Source organism: Athene noctua, chromosome 19, assembly GCF_965140245.1.
Source record: "Athene noctua chromosome 19, bAthNoc1.hap1.1, whole genome shotgun sequence".
Classification (NCBI taxonomy): domain Eukaryota; kingdom Metazoa; phylum Chordata; class Aves; order Strigiformes; family Strigidae; genus Athene; species Athene noctua.
The window spans coordinates 4,566,080-4,589,801 of NC_134055.1; the positions used below are offsets into that span (position 1 = coordinate 4,566,080).

At 49.4% G+C, this 23,722-nt stretch overlaps 1 protein-coding gene across 4 annotated transcripts; it reads right to left on the minus strand.

Moving 5' to 3' along the window:
• Positions 1-219: 219 nt before the first annotated feature.
• Positions 220-22,894, minus strand: P2RX5 (purinergic receptor P2X 5). Of its 4 annotated transcripts, XM_074922936.1 has the most exons (14): positions 22,530-22,894; positions 22,259-22,432; positions 22,004-22,085; positions 12,720-12,870; positions 8,377-8,448; positions 7,266-7,341; positions 6,814-6,910; positions 6,350-6,430; positions 5,436-5,574; positions 4,459-4,595; positions 4,096-4,189; positions 3,519-3,584; positions 3,108-3,190; positions 220-2,672 (listed from the first exon to the last, which is right to left on the minus strand). In XM_074922936.1, exons 4-14 carry the CDS (start codon positions 12,798-12,800, stop codon positions 2,597-2,599), a joined length of 1,002 nt encoding a protein of 333 aa, XP_074779037.1. In that variant the 5' UTR covers positions 12,801-12,870; positions 22,004-22,085; positions 22,259-22,432; positions 22,530-22,894; the 3' UTR covers positions 220-2,596. The 4 variants fall into 4 exon arrangements, with proteins under 4 accessions (XP_074779037.1, XP_074779038.1, XP_074779036.1 ...); XM_074922937.1 differs by lacking the exon at positions 22,004-22,085; XM_074922935.1 differs by lacking the exons at positions 22,004-22,085; positions 22,259-22,432; positions 22,530-22,894 and adding an exon at positions 15,211-15,520.
• Between the last annotated feature and the right edge of the window lie 828 nt (positions 22,895-23,722).

The following is a 23,722-nucleotide window of genomic DNA, read 5'->3' on the forward strand; positions in this document are numbered from 1 at the left end:
AACAGAAAGGAGATGCTGATCACTCACCAGAGGGGTAGTATCTTTGCTATAGACCTGCTTGTGCAAACTGAAGTGTTTAATTGACTTGCTTAGCAGAAGTATGTATCACAAAGAAAAGGTGGTGTGTGCAACCTAAAAACCACACTGTACAGAAGAGTCTTGGAGAGCATTGCCCTAAAGAGACAAATTTTATTGCTGTACATTAAATACAAGGAGAAAAAAAAAAAAATCAAAGAAACAAGCTCCTGAGAAGGGATCTGGTTATGTTTTATCAACAGCAAAAGTTGCAGGAATTGTGTTAAATACTGGGTATAAAGAGGGGAAATATTCTAGGGACTTCTGGGGGCTTGTAGTCCCTCAAGACTTAAATTCAGGAAATCACTTTGGTCGTCTGCCAAGGGGATGTTTTGGTTTCTGTGGAGCACAGTCAGCTTTATGTGTTACAATGAGCTTCTTGGTCTCCATGAGTTGTGCCTTGGCCTGATGTCACATGTGGGGTTCACCGTGTGTTTCACCATCCAGAAATTACTCAAATAGAAGGAAGCCCTGACAGTGAGAAGCCTGTGCTGTTTGATTGGCTTGGTAATTCTGACAGGCCAGACTAGTGCAGTTACACACAGGGTGAGTGTGTTTGCCTAGAGGAGACTTCTGGCACAAAGAGAGGAGGCTTTGGATGCAATTACAGCATCAGAGGTACACAGCTTATCCTAAATTATTTTAAGTAAGTCCAGTGTTTAATTCTTATTTTCTAGCTAAATGTTTCACTCCGTAATTACTTGCATCTGAGCAGATGCAGAGGGAGTGGCCTAGGCTGGGATTTGCTATCAATGACTGCATTCAGAGCTTGCCACTGCTAGCAAAGGTGAATTTCAACTTAAAATCAACCTGTACCCTCGGAGTAACCACCTTAAAGTTAAAGCACAGGTGAGTGCAACTTTTCATTTCTGCAGAATACTTGCTCACAGCTGCTCTGTAACGCCACCCTCTACAGCTCTCCTAGCACTAGTAAGGATGCTGCAGCAGGAGTCCTTTGAATCTTGGCGTTCAAAGAGTGCACAGAAACACCAAATCCTCACTGTGACGACTCCTGATCAGTGGCAACGTGGCAGCATTTACAGAACACTGATCAGTTTGCACCAAGCCATGGTGTGGAAGCTTTAAATGAGGCAGGAGTATTTATTCACCTACTGTCTTCAGGAGCTGGGGGTCGGTTCCTGTCAGCTTAAGCAAATGCAAACTTTAAACAATGATATTCTATAAGCACTTTTCTGAGATTAGTTACATCCCCACATGAGCATAAATTCACAAAACAGGCTGCAATGAAACGTTTCTCTGTCAAGAAACAAAGGAGCACTTGTACTGGCAGTTACCAGAGGGGTGAACTAGCAGATTTTGGCCTCTAAATTTTCCTCCTGTTGGTATATTTGGAAGAACCTGGCAAAGTCCATCTCACCTGACAGAGCTCCCCTTTTCAGTCTCTGCAGTACAGTTCGGGCTACTACGAAAACCAGCAGAAGCATGAAGGCCCCCACCCAGATCTCTCCCCACCATGAGCAATGGGCAAGCGATGCCAAAAGGTCGATCCCCAGCAAACGGAACCAGCCACTGGACAGAGGGGGGAGAACCCCAGAGCATCCCTGCGCAGATGCTCCCAGTGCCACGCTGCTTTCCAGCGTGCTCACCCCCTGCCCCGCCCTGTCAGCCACTACAACCTCGCTCCCTGCCTTGCTTCAGCGTGCTCCTCTGCCTGCTGTTACCTGCTCTGTGCTCTGAAATGTGGGTTCTCTGGGCCAACTACAAATGGGGACGGTGGGTGCGGGTGACGTAGCTGGGACCCAGCCATGGCTGAGCTGATTCTCCAGTCAGGGCTGCGGCAGGACCGTCTCCTGCTGTTCCTGAGACAAGCAGAGCACCTTGTTGCAGCCGTGACAAAGGCTTTTCCCGGAGGAGCACCTTTTCCAGCCCTAATGGATATACACGCCCCACAAAAAAAGAGTAATTGCCCCACCCTGACCCAGGCCCACTCAGCAGGGGCGTTGTAGGATAACAAGCCCCTTTTCCCCTGGGCTCTGAGAACTGAAACGCTGCATTTCCCTGACAAGAGCAGTCCTGCTGCTTTACATCTAATCTTGCATGGAACAGAAGGGAGAGTCGGGAGGGGTGGCCACAAGCCAGTGGAGCAGGAGACAGGTTGAATCTCAGCCCTACCGAGAGCACCAGTAGTGTTGCACATCACGGCTCTTCCCCACATGGAAGCAAAGCACAGGCACAGGCTAACGCTGGCTAGTGACGTGGGTACAGATAGATCTACCAACAGATAGAAAAACATTCACTTGGTGCCTTCTTTATCCTTTTATAAAATCCTTTTATAAATCCATAGTGGCGACACATTGTTGCAAGCTCAGGATACCAGAGAACATCTTTGGGAATGAAGGGCGTTCTTTAAAGGACTTTTTTTTTTTTTTTTTCCTCTGGAAATTCCAATAATAGAGAGCAGACCTGGTCTGGGGTATCTCCACCTCCCAGTCCTGGTGTGATTTCACACCTGTGTGGTTTCCCTGGAACACGACTCCAGCTGGCAGACCCACTGCTGTGCCTAGAGCCCTCCGAGCTGCTCAGGGCTCTGGTTCCCATTCAGTGCAGGGCTCGATAACGATTTCCTGGAACTGGACCTGAGGAAACAGGCAAAGGTGACAGAGAAGGCAAGCAGGCTATTTCTGTTTCAGGCAGTGTGGGCAAGAGGCTCCCAGCCACTCCTCACCGCAAAGGCCATCACCCTCGTACAGCTAAAGCCCCAGTTCTCAGTTTCATGAGGTTCTGGAGCTCTTGGAGCTGCCCCAGTTCCATCCTCAATCATTATAAACCGACAGCTCAAGGTCATTTATAGTCCAACCGTGACACAGCAGCTTCCTTGCTCCCCAACTAACTGCAGCACTGAATTACGGAGGGAGGGAGTAACTTGGCTGAACTCATTTGGAGGAGTATAATTTCCTGGAATTGGCCTTTGTTTGCCATTAATGTTTACTGTGTTCCCGTATCTCCTTCTATTTCTATTAGTCATAATAATAAAGCCATTATGTTTAAACACAGAAGCCAAGCCCACTTACTTTACTTCCTCGTACTTTTTGCCTCGATAGAAGTTACTCTTTTTAATCAGATACAGCAGCACCAGGTCACAAAAGAAGGCTCCCTGCAAAGAGAAAATAACATTCAAATATTTTTGGAGTAGAAGAGGAAGTGTTCTGATGTAATTAACAATGAGCATTAATTAGAGAAGAATACATTGTAGGAGCCATGTTTTCCTTCATACTCTATGTAATCTTGGGGGTATTTAGACTTCAAGGTACATTAAGGTCCTGCCTTTGAGACAGGACACAGACACGCACCTGACCAAGCAGTCAGAGCAACAAAAACTCTGCTGGAGAAGATACAAACCAACCGTCCCATTTTATCCTCTTAGCAGCTCAGTGAGGGATCTGAGTCTCAATATGGTACTTTAAGAAAATACCTTCACTTACCGCTCCCATGAGAGCGAGCCCCGAACCGATATTGATAATGGTGGGGATGATGTTAAATTTCCCTGCCTAAAAGAAAAAAAGGTCAAGAAGTACTCGGTGAAAGAACAACTCAAGAAATAAATTGAAGGGTGTGGTATAACACAGTGGAAGCTACTAGTGCCTGTGGGTGTGTTTTGTTAGCAACAAGCAGGCAGTGAACAATCTGGGAGGCTGAAGTTCTGTGTGTGCCTCAGATCCAACTGTCCATGGCTGCATTTCTAATCCTGTGTCATCCCTGGGTTAGGCTTCTTTTTTCTGCAGTGCGTACGCATGGAAAACACGTCTCTGGGGCATGTTTACTTCTGTCAGACTTTACATGAGCCTCGTTTTAGGTAGAGGAGACCAGACTCATCCGCCCTCCAGGTCATCTCCTTCCCTGTGTAGGGTGAGCTCCACATGGATGAATGGCAGGAGCCGTTTCCTACGACAAGCCAGGGAGGCTGTTCTCATCCCAGAGCTGCCTTCCCACTAAGAAATATCCCCCACTTCTTTTTTTTTTCCTCTCCAGGCTCTAAAACATTCTGCCCTGGGGCCTCACCTTGCCATTCACCATCACATCAAAGCGGATTCCATATGCTTTAATGAGCGTCCGGTAGTCAACCCCCTCAGCATCCCGGTAATATTTGGCAAACCTGGAATACAACAATATTGATTTTAACTCCATCACCTGCCCTCCCTCGCCTCCAGGAACCCATCTGAATTCACCTATCTCTTCAAACAGATCTATTTCCCTGTCAAAAACAGCTCTAAGGTGCCATAAGCATGGTTCCCTCCCTCCCCCCCTCTGCGAAGCAGCGTGCCCGGCTGGGGCAGAGCCTGGCACTACCTCACTGCCAAGCTCCAACAGCCAAACCAGCCCAGCCCAGCTGTGGTACTGCATCGCAGTCTCCTCTTTATTTACCTGAAGTTGTACCCAGAAGAGATGGATTTTTCTGCAAACTTGTTATCCAGCCGGCTAAAAGAATAGTGAGGATTACATTCAGAAGGGGCTTTATCAAGATCACAGTTCCATTCAATCTGAATTCCTATCACACCACCCTTAATGAAAGAGAGAGACAGTGTGAGTTTTTTTTAAGCTTAGATCAATCAAAGTGTCTTCAAATTTGTCAGATCCTCGGGCAAGTTTTCCCCAGGGACAAGAACAGCTGTGCTTCTGGTCACAGACACGAGCACACGCACTTCTGCATGGGCTAAGGTCATGCTTATTTTACTACTCACATTACACACAGCCCTACATTTCCCTGTGCTGGTATCCTAGGAGGAGGTTTCTCATCCCAGGACACTGATTTCATTCAAGTGGCTGTAGCATACTTCAGTGGAGAAAAGGCTCTTCCATTCAGGGATGAGGTTCACAAGTGCAGAAGCCAGCACAAAGCTTACACTCTTCTCACCCTCTGCCTCCTGGGACGCCACACACTGGCCCCATCTTCCCCCCTGGGCTGCACAAACGGGGTCGCAGCCTCTGTGGTGCTGCAGTCCCAGGACTCTGTGCAGAAACGTGTCCATTTCCCACAGAGGAAGCCTCCCGGGGCATTCTCTAAGCAGAGGACCCCCACTGGCCTTCCAGAGTTCTGGATTTAAACCAATGGTGTGGTAATGTTAATTTTGTTAATTTTGTTAATTAAACAGAGACCCCGCTGGCAGGGCAGTGGTTTGGGCAGCCCTGAGTAACAGATAACTGACCCAACCATCTCCTCCAGAGGAGCCACACTGTCCTGCCTCCCCTTCCCTGGGGACAGGATAAACGAGACCAGCTTGACTTTAAGCACCTCTCCACTGCACCCTGGGCAGGAGGCAGTTCCCTGGGCTCTCCTCCCCACCAGCCAGCGAGCCATGCGGCCAGCTGGGAAGCCACATGAGCCCCAGGGACACTCCTACCTCCAAGGCCATTTCCTGGAAGTCGCTCCCAGCCCACCTGACGATGTTCCCCAGGAGGAAGATGGGGCAGTAGGGATGCTCTGTGCTGTAGCGGCAGCTCTTCAGGTAGGACTTGTTGTCAGTTGCCAGCACATTCACCCTGCATGTAGGGAAAAGGCAAAGCCACCTTGTCTCCCTCTTTGCTTGCCTGCACAGCCTATGCCACCAAGACTGCAGAGACAAGAGGTTTCTCCAGCACCCTCGTGCACAGCAGAAATGGCACCTTGTCACCAGCCTCCTCACCCCACGAGCCTTTCCACTGCTGGCCCAGTGAAAGCAGTCTGCCCACACAAAAATGACCTCCAGGCCAGACAAGGACTAGACCAGCTGAATCTGGGCTCAAGAAAGAATTCCAGAGTACTCCAGGGCCGCCTGGTTTTCTCAAGGAAAAAAAATAAAGATGCCAGAAATGTCTGGCTGAGCCTGGAAGAACAACAAGAACTCACTCCTTTCTACACATTTTGTTCACATTGTAGCAGCAAATGCAAACAAATATTGTTAAATTTGCATTTTCCCAGCCTTGTCCAGGCACCTTCATTTTTATGGAAGAGGAGGAATATCCGTGAGCAGAAGCAGCTCAGGAACCTGAACATGCACTGGCTGGTGGACAGATCCATCAGCCCTAGGAGCTCTGGTGCACCCCATGCTGTAGGATCCATCGCAGGTGAAGCACAGCCTTATCCCACTTGCTCTCTGAGAAGCTCCAAGTCCTCATTATCTCATTGTTTCCGAACAGTCTGAAGCCAACGGCCCCAGAAGAGGGAACAGTTGCCTCAACACCCCAACCCTCAGGCAGGAAGAGTACAGTGAAGCAAACCGAGGTTATTTGTTCTGTGATGGAGATGACAGAGGGATCTCCAAGCACCTGAACTTACTTGGAGAACTTAAACTTGGGGAAGCGGATTGAGTTCTTGATGTAAACAGTGAAGTTTTCTGCACTGGCGAGAAGTGGTTTCCTGAAAGAGAAAGGTTTATCTGCTTTACGTTTGTACCCTGCCCACATGCTAAAACTTGACTTGCCATTTTAGAAAGAGCTCAGTTTCATCCCGCGGCACTAGGTCAGCTGTGCCACTTTCCCCACGCTGCCAGCAGGGAGTTGGTGAGGAGTGTGCAGGTTGGGGAGGAAGCAGAGAGCTGAAAACAGCTCTGGGACAGCCAGTGAGCCAAGCAGGAGGGAACAGAGGGGCCCGTCGTGCCAGGGAGCCATGCAGAGCTCCCTCCTGCACTAGAGCAGCCAACATTCAGGCAAGCGTCCAAGCAGAGGGAACCCAGAAACTCCCCTGAATGACACACAGGCCAAGCAACTCAAGCTTGGAAACGGCATAGGATGGCCACGTACTTGGGCTTGGATCTTTTCTCCACTGGGCACCAAGCCAGTATCTCACAAGTCCTCCTGCTACTGTCCCTGTCTTTCAAACAACGGCCAGTCTTAACTCCTGCAGCACAGACATCACAGAAAAGGTCACACAGAGCAGCCACCTCTTCTCCTTGCCTACAGGGCACACAAAAATCAGACGCTTTTCACTGCAACCTTAAGCCCTCTTCCCTGCTGTTCCAGGGCCTCTCAGCTGGAACAATCACTCTCTTGTTGCTTCTCTGAGCAGCCCCAGGGTGCTCTGGCCCAGCCACCGCAGAGCTGTAAGCAAGGCAGCAATCTTCGTCAAAGATGGTAAGGAAACAAACGTCCTCGCACTCTGTAATCAGAGTTCTCTGGGGTTGTAACCAGGCTGATGCTTCTGAGGGAATCTGCCTCTACCAGGAAGAGCCCAGGAGGAGGGACCCTTCCCTTACCATTGCCAGCCACCACTGCTTCCCCCGCCGGGCAGTCCTCATCCTTGTCACACAGGGCGTTGGGAATGCTGACACTCTGCGAAGTGGAAGAGGACAGAAGTGAGCCCTGTGACTGGGCACGAGACTCAGGGGGGTACGAAAGTGCTGCTGACGTGGGGTGAATCCTCTATAGGATGGTGAGCACGGACAAGGTGCAGCGGAAGTGGTAACTGCAGGTCATGTGCAAATAGCTCGACAGTATCACACCACCAGCCACACCACGGTTCAGCTATGACATCCTGCTTTTGGGCTCTGCTCAATCTGGAGAGGGACAGGCTGTGGGAAAACCCAGGCATCACCTACCTACCACTCACCAAAACCAAGCAGGAGGCCACAGCACTTCACCTGAAGAGATAATTCTGACTTAAGCCACAAGCTCTCTGAGCTCAAAATGACCCTTCTCTGGGCTGCACGCCGCGTTGATGCAGCCACTAGAGGACAGCCACGTCCTGAATGAGCAAGCTGTGCTCTCGGCCTGAGCTACCCCGCTGCTTGCCATATGGAAAATTAATCTCTGACAACTCTCCCTGGATGGCCAGAGTCCTCCTCCCGCAGGCTGCTGCCCATTCCAAACCACGTCTCCACAGAGGACATTTCAACGTGACATGGAATGACCCCCTACCTCTGGCCTGTAAGGCACATTCTGGAAGGTACTAAGCACCCTCCCATGTCGTGAAGGTAACGAAAGCCTGAGTGTTCAGCCCTTCCCAGGATGGGGCTCTCAGAAAGTCTCCGCTACCTGTAACTGGAATCATCTCAAAGCTGTTTTCCCATGGCCTTTTCTGACCCTGGGTAATCACTGCTCTGGTCTCATCTTCAGCTGGGCAGATGTCCAACCCCTTCAACTAAAGTCAGCAAGACTCTACAAGATCAGTGCCTCTAGAAATTAAGACAGCTGAACCTCCCAGGTCTGCAGTAACCGGTCCAATTTTCCCGACTGAGACATTACACTACAGAGAAGAACCGTTCGCCTTTCATCCTTCCTGTATCCGTTGCTCCCCAGGTGTCCTCTGTCAGTTCTTACCCCCGGTTTTGTAGGGGTCTGGGGGCCAAGGGGCTCAGTTCTTCCTACCTCAGGACATGTGGCTTGCCTCTGGTTTGGGGTCACAATCAGATTCGTCATGACAAAGAAGACGTTTTCACCCTAAAATAAACAAAGTAAGGCAGGAAGAGTTAGAAAACCTGTTTTACTCTTAAAGTACCTGTTTACAAGGAGGAGGCAGTTTTCTGCAGAATAGTAACACCCCACTCTCTCTGGATGCTTTTCAGGCTGAGACACAACAGTGCCCTTTGTCTGGATATTTTTTTGGATGTGGTCAGGGGGTCTCTACGGCTTAAGCAGTTCTGCTTCAGAGACTGTGCTAATTTGATGAGCAGGACTGCTGAGCCTTGACTCGCTGGCTGCTCGGCAAGCACACATCCTCCTTTTCCATCAGGACAGGGTGCCTGATCGGGGATCAGAGGCCCTGCCCCACTGCAGAGCCAGTTTGTTCTCTGCCGGGGTCTGCCTGGCCCCCCCAGCTGTGCTCTCACAAGCCTGAACTAACAGAGCGAGGCAGTGGGTACAGTACAGCAGTACATTTAGTGCAACACTGTGGATATGTGATAAAACAACACAAAGCAGTTCTTCTAGCATGGCTTTAATAGAGAGAATACAGATCCCTTTATGGAGCTGTTGGGATGACTGTCTGAGACACGCAAGGAGAGACCTGACTGCATTTTCATCCTCCAGATCCTTACTTCTGGCAGTATTGTGTCTCCTCTGTATTTAGGCAAAGCTGCAACACACATGGGTGACTCCTGTTCTGGAGCCTTCCCTTCTTTGCACATTTACAGCTTCTATTTAGTCCCTTCCCCACATTCAGCAAAAAGTTAAAACAGTTAACTTTCTCCCTGAATGGTTTCCCCTTAACAACCAACCACCAAAGGAAACCACATGAAAAACAAGCCTGAAGACAGTTGTACGGTCAGCAAGAGGGGAGAGAAAGCAGCTTACCATGGCACTGCAGATGGAGGCTGGTTGGCCCCTCAGAAGTGAAATGAATGCCAGAATAAACCATGTGCTTCTACCATTTCTGCTCCATACCGTGTGCACACAGGAAAGGGAGGAGGGTCAGTAATTGCACCTGCAGCTACAGAAACACGGGTGGTCTCCTGAGAGACTGGGGAGCCTGACCCTCCTCACACACAGCCATGAGAGCCAGCCCACCATCCTGGCATGAGGCAGGGCAGCCCCGAGCATCTCGGACAAAAAAATCCTCAGCCATGGCAGGAACTGCCAGTGTGTCAAGCCCTGGCACCTGTAACACTGGTTGCTTGTGTGAATGAGCACCTGGTGATAAAACACCTGATTGGGAGCAGACTCTGGACCCCTGCACCCACAAGGCTGCTCTGAACCACAACAGGGAACGAGATGTTTCTGCAAACCTGTTGGAGAACAAGCCCAGCCAGGTGAATCCCTGCTCTACATTAAGCTTAACGCCGAAGTGCCACTGGTTCACCCTGTCCAAGGGCACTCTGAGCCCTCAGTGATGAATTTCAGTAAGCTGAGTGCCTGTCGTTTATTCTGAAGTCACTCAGAAAACCCCTTCCCACACACAGCCCTGCCTTTTGCACATAAAAATCAGAGATCTCAAGTTTCCATCCACGAGAGCAAAGCCTGGTGCTCTCTCACTGGCCTGACTCGCTCTCCTTCCCTCACTGTGCTTTCCGTGGGTTGGGTTTACCCCACATCCCACCAGCCCCTGGGGACACAGGTATGTCTGTCCTCAGCAGGAGGGACCCAGTGGGCAGCAGCAGCACCAGCAGGATCAGGAGAGCTGCCCCTGCTCTGTAGAGGAGATGGGGTTTCTCCCAGCCCTCACCGCCTCCTGATCTCTCTCCAGTACAAACCAGCCCACCCAGACCCAGCAGGACAGCACAGGACTCTCCCTCCAAAGTGAAATGAGAGATTATCCAGTAGTTAGCAGATGCAAGTCACTGCCAGCAGCCATTCAGATACTCCTAAAAACCCATGTGGGACACACCTCATGCCTGACCCGAGACACTGAGCAGACAAACAGTAATCAGCACACAGAATCACAGAATCATCTCGGTTGGAAAAGACTTTGAAGATCATCTCGTCCAACCATGACCCTCACCCTGACCGTTCCCAACTCCACCAGATCCCTCAGCGCTGGCTCAGCCCGACTCTTCAACCCCTCCAGGGATGGGGACTCCCCCCCTGCCCTGGGCAGCCCATTCCAACGCCCAACAGCCCCTTCTGCACAGAAATCCTTCCTCAGAGCCAGCCTGACCCTGCCCTGGGCAGCTTGAGGCCATTTCTTCTTGGCCTGTCACTTGTTCCTTGGCTCAAGAGACTCATCCCCCCTCTCTGCACCCTCCTGGCAGGGAGTTGCAGAGGGCCAGGAGGTCTCCCCTCAGCCTCCTCTGCTCCAGACTGAACCCCCCAGTTCCCCCAGCCGCTCCCCAGCAGACCTGTGCTCCAGACCCTGCCCCAGCTCTGTCGCCCTTCTCTGGCCACGCTCGAGTCATTCAATGGCCTTTTTGGGGTGAGGGGCCCTGCTCCACACGGGGCAGGAAAGCTCATGAGATGTCTACATTTGCACTCACAGCCCACAGAAGTTGCTGAGTTTCACTGTGAGCCCAGGGTCTAACAACACCATGATGGTTGGAGGCTGATGTACACCGGGGCAGGCTGCAGTAAGGCTGGATTCAATATCGTAGCCTGATGGCACAGTCACGTTTGGCTTCATGATGCCTTAGTGCAGATACCTGCATTGCAGAGCACACCAGGAGGCAGAGCTGGTGATGTTCACTCAGCACACCACTCTGCAAGGCCTCCCAATAAACCAACACGCAGTAACAAGACCACTGAGTCACAGGAGAAACATCTGACAGGTTAAAATGCTGGTCGGCGTCACCATTTCATTTCTGGGTGTGCACACCAGCCACCTGCTAAGTGTCCCAGGGCTTCCACACAGCCTGGCCAAGAGGCACAGCAAGCACACTGCCTGGCCTTCCTGCTGCACAGCGCACGCTGGCCCGAGGCTGAGGCTTTGCACTGAAATTGGTGGAGATGCAGAGCACAGACCCACAGCTCTGAGTAAACATGGGCTGCAGCAGGAGGAAGGTGAAGTTTTATTCCTGTGTACAGACAAGCAAGTTGTTCAATTTACAGCTTTGTACCCCCTGACAGCACAGGACCCTGATTTTCCCCTCACACCTCTCCGTGCACAGGGTGGACACTAGCAGGGAAAGCACAAACAGCCCCTGGCAAGAAGAGCCGGGCAATTTCCAGCCTGGTGCCAGGCCACATCTGCTGCCATCTCTTCCCCTTAAGCATCAGCTATGCTGTCACTTTGTCCAAGTCAAGGAAGCAGCAAGTCAGGTTTAGCCAGACACATTTCAAACAACCCTCATCATTCAAATTGCACCCCATTTTCTTTCCATCTCCCCCCAACTCTGGGCTGCCCCGTGCATGCCTGCTCTAGCCCCAGAACAGAGGCAAGCAGACACTTTGCTCAGCTGAGTGCGTGGTGCTGCTTGCCAAGGAGCACAGACCTTTGCGAGACAGACAAGGCTGCTCTGATATTTGCTGGGAAGCCCTAACAGAAGGTACAGCATCGCTTTCTTGTAGCCCACCTCCTGCTTATCCACAGGAAAGACCTGGATACATTGCTTCAGCCTTTCCACCAGCAAGGAAGGGGGGGGGGGGGGGGGGGTGCAGCAAAGCAGAAAGCCCCCCTGTATCCTGTGGTGAAATGGCAGAGCCACCCCTCTGCCACCCACTGGGGTCACCAGAGGAGCAGGGACCCACCTGTGGAGGATCTCCAGGACCCTGTAGGAAGAAGAAAAGCCCCCCACTGTTGTAGTTTGGCACTGGGAGGACTGCAACATGCAGAGGTGACCCCCACCAGAGCATCTTGAGAGGAATGCATCCCGTGGGGAGGAGTGTTTCCTGTGAAAGGGACCCGATGTGGAGCAGGAGGAAGAACGCAGCAGAGTGCTGGCCCCACCTTCGAGGAAGAAGCCACAGACTGACTGCACCCCCCATCCCCTGCCCCTGTGCTGCTGGGGGAGGAGGTAGAAATATCTGCTACAAAGCTGTGCCCAGGAAGAAGGAGAGAGTGTGAGGAGGTGTTTTTAAGATATGGTGGTTTTAAGATATGACAACACTTCTCGCTGTCCCAGTCTCATTATCGTTAGTGTTTGGAAATAAAGTGATGGGTTTTCTCTTCCCCTAACAGCCTGTCTTTTGCCTGTGACCGTTAATTGGTGAGCAACCCCTCCCCATCCTATCTCCATTCCTCAGCCTTTTGATCCATTTTTCTTCTGCCCAGCACTGGGGGGAAGGGGGCAGTGAATGGCTGCGTGGTGCTCAGTTGCCGTCTGGGCTCAAAGCACGACACCAACCTGTGGAGGGATCACGTAGTCTGCAACATCCCACAGCCTCTCCCCCAGCTCCGAGGTGTTGGTGAAGGCTACCCCTTTCATCTTGGTGATGACAGAGCTCTGGAGGGATGTGTCTGTGTCCTGGTAGCCTTTCTTGACAACAAACACCCACCTGCAAAGAACACAGCAGGCAGCAGCATTAGCAAGCAGGGTCAGGGAACAGGTTAGCCAGAGAAGATTTACACCAAGGCCAAACACCATTCAAGGGCAAATCAAAACATGCCAACGACACCAAACCCTCTGCAACTACTACTACAAATTTAGAATAAACTTTTTGACACAAGCTGTGCGTATCTACAGCACTGGAGGAAAAGTCAGGACCAAGACCCCACATGCAGGGAAAGGTGTAATAAGTGGTCACAGGGTAAAAAACCAAAACCTCCCACATCCCTGCCCTGTGCAAGCTCCATGGAAAGTGGGGAGGGCAGGGCTCTGTCTTCCTCGAGATGAAAAATAATATCAGCTTTTGCAAGTTGCAGTGTGGTTGGTTTCACAAATACATGACTTGCTCCCATTTTAGCAGTCTGTCGTCACAGCCCATGGCTGGGGAGATGCAATTCCAGCAGGTGAACTGAGTATCACTAACAGAAATCTGTAGGGAATATTCTCAGCTGGATACAGGATCTTTTGTAAGCCGGTGGGATGGTAACAACCTGAGTGCACCCTGGCCCCTGCACTGTGCTTCAGGCTTCTCCCCAGCACACCTGGAAGAGCTGCTGCCTCACTAAGCACTCCCAGGGAAGGTTTTGCTTACTTCTTCCCACTGAAAGTAGCAAGAGCTCCGTACCATAGGGTGAAAACCTCTCTGGGTTAAATGAAATGCCTCCAGCTTCTCCACAATACTGCCAAAGTCACCTGCCAAGACAACAAATCACCCGGACCCTTGAAGAAGCTAAGGGTGCTGGGGCAGGTTTGGGGAGAGGGACGCAGGCTGCGTTTGCTGGCAGAGTTCCCCTCTGCAGTGCCCTGACCTGGAGCGCCCTGCTGCATGCAGAAGGGGAAAGCAGCCATCTCTGAGGCTGAGCAGCACCCACATGTGCTGCCCCTCGCCTGCTACTTGGGACAAACCTGAATAATAACATTCCCCACCCCTGTGAAGTTTCCTACTTTCCTGTTTTCCCCAAGAACACTGTTTTTCTCTCCCGGGAGAGCTAAAAATTGGACCCTTACATTTTCTGCAGTGAATTGGGGGAGAAATGGCAGCTACATGCAAGAAATGGTCCAGAGGGGTTTGATAATCACAAGCCCCAAGCCAGCCCCTGAACAGATACAGGTACAGGTACGTAATCAAGCAGCCAGACTAACACTTGCCACCGCTGGGACCCGCTGTAGCCCCCAGCCACGCAGGAGTCACTGCAGGCACCATCAGCCACGGTGCCGAAGCCTTGCAGAAGGCAATAGCGGCCTAGGGAAGAAAAAAGCCTCTGTGGCCTAGACAGTCTCTGAACACTCACGGTCACTGTCGTGCTAGATCCCTCTTGGATGGAGGATGTGTCCTCAGCAATGTTATCTACAGGATTCCTCCTTTAGCAGCTAATACGTGCCAGGCTGCTGAGACTTCATCTCTGCCCTGCTAACTACAGCAGGCTCCGGAACTGTGCCCCTTTCTATAAATAAACCCAGCACATCAAAATTACTCTGCTATATTTAATCAGTGAAAGCAGGAGGTGTGAGAAAGGTGAAGGGACTCAGAAGCCCAGACAGTGAGGGTAAAGACCTATGAATCACATTCTGCAAAGCCTCAGAAACTCCGGGAAGCCGTGGCCACAGGCAGCACACAGGCTGGATAATTCCAGGTCTGATCCTGCGAGGTGCAAGCAGTATTGCTGTGTTTGTTATAGGTCAGTGTGACCAGCTTCTTGCAGAACTGGGCCGAGAGGTGCTCTAGCTATCTCCGTGCCAACTCACTCTGCTCTGAAAGAAACGCCAGGCAGGCAACTTTCACACTGCCTCTGACTCCACAGCCCCGGCTGCTGCAGCCCACTCCAGCAATGAATTCTGCCACTTTGTGCTTGGTTCCCTCCCATTTAGACTTGAGCCTGTCATGCAGTCATGCAGACAGCCCAGGTTTGTCCCAGGGCTCAACAACCGTGGCCATAAATGCTGGGTTTTTTAATGAGTCAGGAGTGAAGGTTTGGCACCATTCCCACCGAATACAGAAATAAAGGCGTAAATAATGCAGTACAAAGCCATACGGCCATTTGATCTATTTTTAACCCAACGTTAATCTGGAAGGTAGAACTGAATCTAGCAATCTCTAGCAGGTGAAAAATCAGATATAATATATTAGACATAACAAAATCCAGCTGTATAAACAAGCATAACTATCCGCATTAAAATCATAAGGCACAGCAAGCTGTCACTGTATGCAGGGTATCCTATATTAATCTTCATCACAACACAGCAAGCAAATGCAGCCGCAGCAGTATGTGAAATACAGGGTGATCCTTACCCCACCAGGTAAGCCAGAATGGAGAGCTGCACCACTCGATAGAGAATCCCCACCTTCTTGTTCTTCGCAATGACGTATTTCTCCGTTTTATAATCAAAAAGCGACAGAAATAAACCCTTCCAAGCCACCTGCCCCATGCTCCCGGCTCGCTCTGTCCCGGTGGCTGGAGCAGGCAGCAGCGTTTGCAGCTCGCATTATCCACACGTGCTCTGCATGGAAACCTAACACACCAACCCCTTCAGAGCGAGAGGCTGATCTCCTCCCTCCCGGCAGCTGCTCTCCAGCAGCTGCACTAACACGAGATCTTTCCTCTAGCTGCTTTCCAGCTAATCCATCCTCTGGGGAAGTCCCCGCCTCAGTTTTGCTCCCAAGCTTCATTCTCTCCCCCACAGTCACAAAATGATGGCAAAGCACCTGGTTAAATTTTTAACTTCTTAAGTGTTTGCATGAGCAATGAGGACTTGGGTCCTTACCAGTCACCCGAAATACCTGCCTAGCTACTGTATCTTCCCACCAAAAACCCAATTTAAGAAGCTAATAAATAAATTCTGCGTGTGGTTAAGGGCTCAATCACCATCACGTCTCACTGAAACGCACAGGGAGTGCTGAGCTGGGCACACATAAATACAGAACATAGCATCTCACGAAATGCCAAAGGGAGAGGAATAGTTTAACCCTCACTGAGATAAAAGTTTTTTATTAGCCAGTACCGCAAGAGATGACTCTCAGTGTAACAGAGGCATTTGCATGTGCAAGGACATGAAACGATGATTATTTAAGCCAAGAAGGGTGGGCACTGTCTCCTCCACATGGGAGACATGGACTGCCCACAGCTGAATCTATTAGAGAGCGTCTACTCAGAGACATGAGCTGTTGTATCTGACATAAAGTGCAGGGTTTACAGCATTCATGTATGAGAACCCAATTAGCTCACACCTGAGCACTCAATTAGCTCATGGGGCTTTGTCAGGACGGGGAAGGCTCTTGGGATTACACACTATGCAGCTGTGGTACACGCTTGAACATGGGTCAAGAGAGTGGCTCACGCTGTGGAGGCAGCAGGCAGCACAGCGGGGTGATCTCCAGCACACACACCTCTGCTCTACACAACTCTCTTCCCAGGCAGAATCATTCTCAAGACCTTGGGTTCTATGAAAATTTTATCCTTCATCCCCCTTAAATTCTGTATCAAATCTAAACAGATGGATCAGATTTTTAAAGAATATGTGACAAGGTTGCTCCAAATCACAAGAGAATCGCAAACAGAGCAGTAACGAACGAAACACTATCCTCAAAATACCTCATTTTGTTCCTCATCCCACAGCCATCCCTAGAGTTTCCTTCTGCAAAGCGAAAGAAACCTTTCTCCAGCAACTGCAAAACTAGAACAGAAATCTGCCTGTGGCCTCCTTTTAACGCAGCGGCTGCTGCCTCCCCAGCTCCAGCCTCACGGTGGGCGACTGCTCCTGCACGTGGCTCTTCCACGAGGGGCTCCTGGGGCGACGGGCAGGCTGCCGAGGGAGTGAGTCCCCCGCTCCTGTGTGCCCCCTGTCTGCTCCACCACCTGGGGCCAAGGTGTGGGAGAGGTCACCCCAGCCCCAACCCTGCTCTCAGACTTCGCAGCCACCCTTCGGGCTCGGCGCAAGTGAAGGGCTGGTCTTGCTCCTCTCTCCCATTCCTCACGTCCTCTCCCTTCCCTATCTGCACCCCCACATGGGCAGCCCCTCTTTATCTCACAAAACATGTTGGCTACTCCCCAAGTCCCTCTCGGAGCCCTCTTTCTCACTCAAGCACTTTACTCACAGTTTCCCTCATCCTCAAATAGTATTTGGCCACTGTACCCACCCCTCCTTACCAAATGCCTACAGACCAGACTGTCACTAGGTCCAGGCTTAAAGATCCTCTGTCCAAAAGCCTGAAGCACAAATAAAATCTTAAAACATATAACAACCAAAGGAGACAAAACCTTCCAAGAAAACGCACTCCTGTGGGGAGAAGGGAGGCCACGGTGGTCCATGAAGCCAGAAACAAGTAAGGAAGAAAGGCAGGCTCAGCCTATCTTCCCTCAGCACTGCCCAGACCCCAGAGCCAAGCTCTGCTGGGGCTGGGCACAGGGAGACTGACCCAGCTCCAGGAACCAGAGCTGTATGGAGACAGGAGCATCCTAATGGAGCCACCATCTGCTCTTCTGCCCGGTTTGCTCCTCGATGAGACACTTTGCAAGAACAAGCCGCTGGGTGACAGCCAAGCATCATCTCTGATCGTGGGTCTGGTCTTGCAAAACCACCATCTGCTCGCCCTGGCCCTGCTGAAACTGCCCCAGCAACAGGACTAAGCAGCAAGGGTATCCCATGTCTCGGGACTGCCTCCACCATTGCTCCTGCTACACTAATGACAGCCAAGTTCATGGACAAATGAAGTATCGGTGGAGACAAGACAACCCTTGGTAGTGTCTGGAGACACCCCCCCCTCCATCCCCATCTTCCTCATCTGGCTGGGTGACTGCACAGGCTAAAACCAGACAAAGAAACTTGCCAGCAGTTAAACAGTGTGTTACCTCCTGGCCTGGTTTTATTTAGTGGCACAGACACAGGTCTGCTATGAGATTTGTAATTATTTTCCAGGTCAGTTAACGTGAGAATGGATTTACACACATTACAGAAAATGTTCCTTAGAGTGAGAATTTTTCCTGCTATAGATGTAACCTGAAGATTAAAAAGCTTCAATTTTTACCAAATGTTCCTCAGAATATTCTGAATACTGCTCAGCACAGGCTAGATTCATGATGACAACAGCGTTGCTGGCATGCTTTTACAGATATTTTTCTTATCACTTTCTAGTTTTCACAACCTTATCTTTTTTCTTGCCTGGAGATTGAGATTACTGGTGCATTTCTCAGAGTATCTGTGGGTTGTTCAAACATAACCAGCTTCACTCCTGGGGGAGTAGTAAGTAACCTAGCAAAATCTAATCATCATCAGTTAAAGACAAAACCCAGTAGTTACTATTAGTCCTCCTCAAGGGACAGAGGCTGGATCTTTTCTGCAAGCTATCTCCCTTCTTGAGTCCAACATTTTGAACTTCCCATGGAAAAAAAACTGTTCTGCTTTTTTCTCATGAGGGTTATTTACTCAGTCTTGAAATTCTCACAAGGAGGATTTTTCCTCTGGTACCGAAACTGTCCCTTTCTCTTTCTCTTTTTTAATTCCTTACATGCTACATAAATCCTCATACTGTTCACAACAATTGCCTTCTCATTATGCACACACAGTCACAGGATACATGTCCCTGTGTGCTCAGCCTGCTCCCTCCACCTGTCGGTACCACTCTGGTGGTATCTTGCCCCAGAGCTCAACTCAGCCCAGGCACGAGCCTGTAAACACCACGTAAAGGGACGGTGGAAATAAAACTTCAGACCCCTGCCCTGACACGGTGGCATTTAAAACGCAGCAAGGTCACATCTGCCACTCTATGATACTGTAGCATAGAAACATTCCAAGATCAGCCCTGTAATATCTTTAAATTGCACCTAAAAGAGACCACGTGCTTTCCAGGCAATGGCAGCCCTGGCCAGTGCAGACATGATTCATGAGTGACTGCTGGAGGTGTGCGTTTCGGCACTTGTCTTGTTCACTTCCAGCTCCAAATGATCACCCCCAGGCATGAATTCTCTCAGTGATCCCCACTCTGGCCTTCACTGAGCTATCAAGTGCAACAGAAAAATACCAGCTTCCAAACGCATGACAGCTGACTCATAAGATGCTGAGAGATTTCTGAAGCACTGGAAATGCTCCTGCAGCAAATGCCTGAGCGATGCAGATGCATCATCCTTTAGAAACAGGCGCCAGACCTGCTACTGAAATAGAAAGGAGACAAGGAGCAGAGGATGTAAAGAGGAGATAAACTATTTTGGCAAGGAAACGAACAGTGGAAAAGGCAGAGGTCAGCTCTCTCCATTAGTGGTTCTTTCTCATAGTATCATACTTGTAGGTCAACATCTAAAAAAAAAACCTAGGGGAGGAGTTGAACAGGTTGAAAGAGGAAGTTCGTTTTAAACCACAGCTCATGCACACGGAAACACAGGGAAATCAGTAACATCAAGCATAAGCTGCTTTCTGAAGATAATAGGTGTTGATGCAAGAACAAAGAAACCTGTGCGCAGGCTGTAATGAAAAATGCTCCGTTCAGCTTCTCTTTTAATCCTTGCTGTGACTTTGCGTGTAAATAAAAGTTGCCACTTGCCGATGAAAAACTGACAAAAATCAGCCTCGGTATTTGTCCTCCTAACTAGCACCACTGCACACCCAGGAACAATGGAAAAGGAAATCTTTCTTTCAGGAGTTATTAGAAAAACATTCAGGGTTTTTTTTTTTGCCTAGAAATGGAATCTGTGGAAAGAGTCTTTCTGTCATTATCTACAGGAACATCCAAACCTGTCTGCAGGAGTGAGAAGTGGAAGCATGCTGGAGTTCCAGAATGTATTTTAATTTTCCAGGAGAGCCATTTTCAGCCTTCAAATGCATTCCAGGTTGCTCCCTCAAGTCTTGAATCCCCTGTACAGCGTGCAGGAGGTCTTGTTATCATTAGCCAGTGTGTTTATCCACTCCTCTCCCCCAACCCAAGAAGTGAAAGCGCTTGAGGAAGAGGCACAGAAATGAAATAAAAATACTGAACATCTAATGAAACTAATCCGTCATGCCCTGTTCTGTGAGACAGCTGGCGCTGAATCAGATAACAGAAAGTAAATAAAAATGCACATAAAACATTGCTGAGAGATTGAGTGCAATGATAGCTGGAACAGCAGGATTGTGCAGTGCTGTATTGCAATGTTTTCACCTTCTAAAGTCAGCCAATAAAAGCATCACTGGGGAATAAGAGGAGAATGTTAAATCAAAGGCTGAAAGTTTTTAATAAAATGTGTATTCACGTTAACCACTGACTTAAAGGTGAAAGCCTGCTTTTGAATATACTTGACAGATCAGGTTTTTTACTTCTTTGCCAACGTGTATCATTCCTGACCTGGAAGGATGTGAAACTGGTCCTGGCTTGACAGCTCTATCAGAGCTCACCTTGCTGCAAGTGCCGAGGGGACACCTTCATCCCCTTCCCTCACCTTTGTCATGTAAACAGCTAGAAAGCCTAGACTGAGGCCTCTGCCCTCTCCTCCATGGAATTATCAACCAGCCATAGGAAAACACACGTGCTACTCAGCTCGACCCCTGGAGGAAAAGGTTTAATGAGCAAGACCCTCAGCCTGGCACCTGACCCTGCCTTAGCTCTGCAGGCTGGTGATGCTCTAAGCCAGCCAGGTGTTACCAGTGGCGAGAGGCTGAGGTGTCCCAGCTGCGCTGCACAGACGCACTGGAGCCAATTTAGCCAAGCTGGCAGAGCCAGAGCAGCCTCCTTGCAGCTGCGCAGCTCCATTCCAGTTCATTCATCCTGTTATAACAAGAGACAGGAAATTTCTCTTTTGAGCTGCAATCCAATTAGCCTCCAAATAAAGCTGCCCCAACAGGCTCTCAAGCCCAGCAATGCGCTCCTCGGCTCCTATCTGATGCTCTCACATCAGCAACCAGCACTTAATGAAGAACTACTCATGCCCTTTTCCTGAGTAGCAGACTTCCACCTCACTCAGTCCTGCTAACCACCAGGCCACTGCTCTCCTATAGTTCAATACATGAACCTTTGTCAGCTTCTGAGGGAATTATAACCCAAGGCTTGTGAATCTCCCTGGCATATGAGAAAGACATAAGCAGCTGGTATCACCCTGATTAAAATAGCACTGCAAAATGCATCTTGTCCTCCCCTTCAAGGATAGCTTTTAATTGTATCTCGGATACATCAGCTCTTGTCAGTCACCATCCACCTTCACACCTCCTACTCCTTGGTCAGATCACCACAAAAATAGCCAAAATTTATTCGGCCAAGCTCAGCTATCAGAGGCTAATACCTGGAGCGATGGAGCCAAACCAGGACTCAGAGCTAAGACAGCTAATGGGCTTAGAGAACAAGTATCTGTTGTTGCTCTCCTGGGCTACCAGCAGCATTGAGAGTCGTCTCTCCCCAACAGAACAAGTCCAAGGCAGAATAACAAGTCCCTCCAGCCTAATAAGCAGCGTTGGGAGAACAGACCTGAATGGAAGAGTGTTTAGGACACAATCCATACTAGTCTGTATTTCCCACTCAAGTGCAGGGAGACCCTCCCTCCCCCAAGAAGCTGAGTCTGCAGACACTCTGCCACCTCTGCGTGACGTATAAAGATCACGAACGGCCCTTAGAGCTCAGAAGCCTCTAGGATATCTGCAGCAGCTTCTCTGCCCATGACACCTGGACCCCAAACAGCCTGCCAACACGTTAGCCTGGCTGGGGTCAGATGTTTAATGACTCTGAATGAGTCGTTTATAAACCTTCTGTCATTCAGGGAGATGGCACAACTGCGCCACTGCCAGTGTGCACTAAAGTCAGGGCCACACAACAAGGCCACAAACATTGACAAGGTTTTTGCACAGGGGATTTTATTCAAAATGTAGACTGCAAATAAATTTAGTAGCAGACACAGCAAGGCTTCCATGGAAACAGCACAAAAACCCAGCTGTGGTTTGGATGACTGTGAGTCTTGGCAGTCTTGACTAATCCCTTAAGTGCCATCCAATTACTGCAAATGTGTTTGGCATCTACTATAGCAATTGCATAGAATTAAATGGCTGGATGGCACTCATCGGAAATTACAAGTCACAGAACCCTGTAATGCATTTAAGAAAAACCATCTAAAAAGGAAAATAGCATCACCCACCGCAAGAGCTGACCTCCTTGAGAGCCATAAGGGACAACAAAAGGGATCCAAGTAATGAAGGATACTTAATTCAGAGAAGAAACTAGAAAAAAAAGGACAGAAAGAGGGAGAATAACAAGATTGGCTGAAGGAGATGGGCTTGTTTAGCCTTGAGAAAAGAAAACTCTCCTTGCAACTCCTTATTCTACAATTAACATTCCTTCCCTTAGAAAAGTAATCAAAAAACTACCGCAGCTTTACCGTGCCCAGACTTACCAAGTACCATCTGATTGTAGAGATCTCCAGGTGCCTGAGAACAGGGCAGGACTTTGGTGTGAAATGGAGAAGGTCTGGGAGGGAGGATGGGCAAGAAGACCACCACCACTGGTATACTGCGGTCCCTTCACTGACAGTTGTCCACACCGTGTGTCGCTCCGTGCCAAGACCTGTCTAGAGCAGTGAGAAAAGCAGACAACACATTTCCCTTTCCTAGGAAAAGTCAACATGCGCCGAAACTTAAAAATTATTACGTGAATAAAAAAGGAACCTTTGAAAAAGTGTCTCCTTTATAAAGCCACCACTCCAGTCGCTGCTGCGCACTACTGTGTCCTCTGCAGCCACTCTCTTTCTTGAAGCTCTTCAAAGGGATCGATTCTCTCTCCCAGCCCAGCATCTTCTGCTTTCCATGTACTTAATGCCTCATAAAGGTCCTTCCACACAGGGACAGGCAAAGAACAACAACTTGGCTCAAAGAAGAACAAGGAAGCTGAAGAGAGGAGTAGTACTAAGTCTCCACGCTTCTCCTCCTTTGGGAACAGCAAACGCCTGACCGGGCCTGAGATCATTTCATTGCTCAGGAAAGAGAATGCCTGGTACTGGCTAAAGCCAGCTGTGGAGTTTGGCTAGGCACCTTCTTCCCCAAACCCGGTAAATTGCAGTTACTGATAATCTGCAGCTGATAAACTGAGATTGCTCATGATTCACCCTATTTTCTGTCACACACGCAGCGGGGTGGATGGCAACACTGCTGCTCCTTGCTTGGCTCTGCCCTGGATTCAGGTGTGCTGAACCATGCCAACTGGGGGAGGTATCTCCTGATACAGGAGGAGTCTGAACTGGCAGTGGTGTCCATGACACAAGTTTTTATTTGTGACCCAATCAGGATTTGAAAGCAACTGAAAATGGAAAATCAGAAATAAGATTGTGAGGTACAAAAAACTAATCACCACATGTACACACTTCTGATTCCAAGAATCAGAGACATCGAGGAATATACTTTACTGTATTAAAATGCACAAATTTGAGTATATATATATGTATATGTGAAATGCTTGTCTCTCCATTTTCATGAGCAATACCAGGATGGGAAGCTTCCCCTAATTCACTTCTATTTCAATCTTGTGAAGCTGCTCAGTACTAAAATCAATTTATGAACCACTCAGCATCACAGTAACTAAGACAGCAATCCAATACATAAATCTAACAGGCTCCAAGATGGATTTTTCCTAACATATCTACATTAAAGCAAAATTTCTCATGGGAAGTCTAGTTTATCAATACCAGCCAGTACCAGGAGCACAAACGCATCGATCTGTCCCTCTGAGATAGACACAAACTCGGGGGAGTATTTATCTTTGTATGTACGTGTGAGTGGGTGGGACTGTGGTCAAGCCATTGTCTTTTGAGTAATGACCCAGCATATTCCTTGGTGCGAGGGGTGTGCTGGTTTTTGTGGGAAAA

Bases quoted from the DNA above. Each gene is read 5' to 3' on its own strand.
- P2RX5 (XM_074922935.1), bottom strand. From the start codon at position 15,347: ATGGGGCAGGTGGCTTGGAAGGGTTTATTTCTGTCGCTTTTTGATTAT. The intron at 8,449-12,719 runs GTTGGTGTCGTG...TGTTTATTTTAG, and splicing joins ACTACGTGATCCCTCCACAG to GGTGAAAACGTCTTCTTTGT. The intron at 4,596-5,435 runs GTAGGAGTGTCC...TCTTTCATTAAG, and splicing joins TCCAGGAAATGGCCTTGGAG to GGTGGTGTGATAGGAATTCA.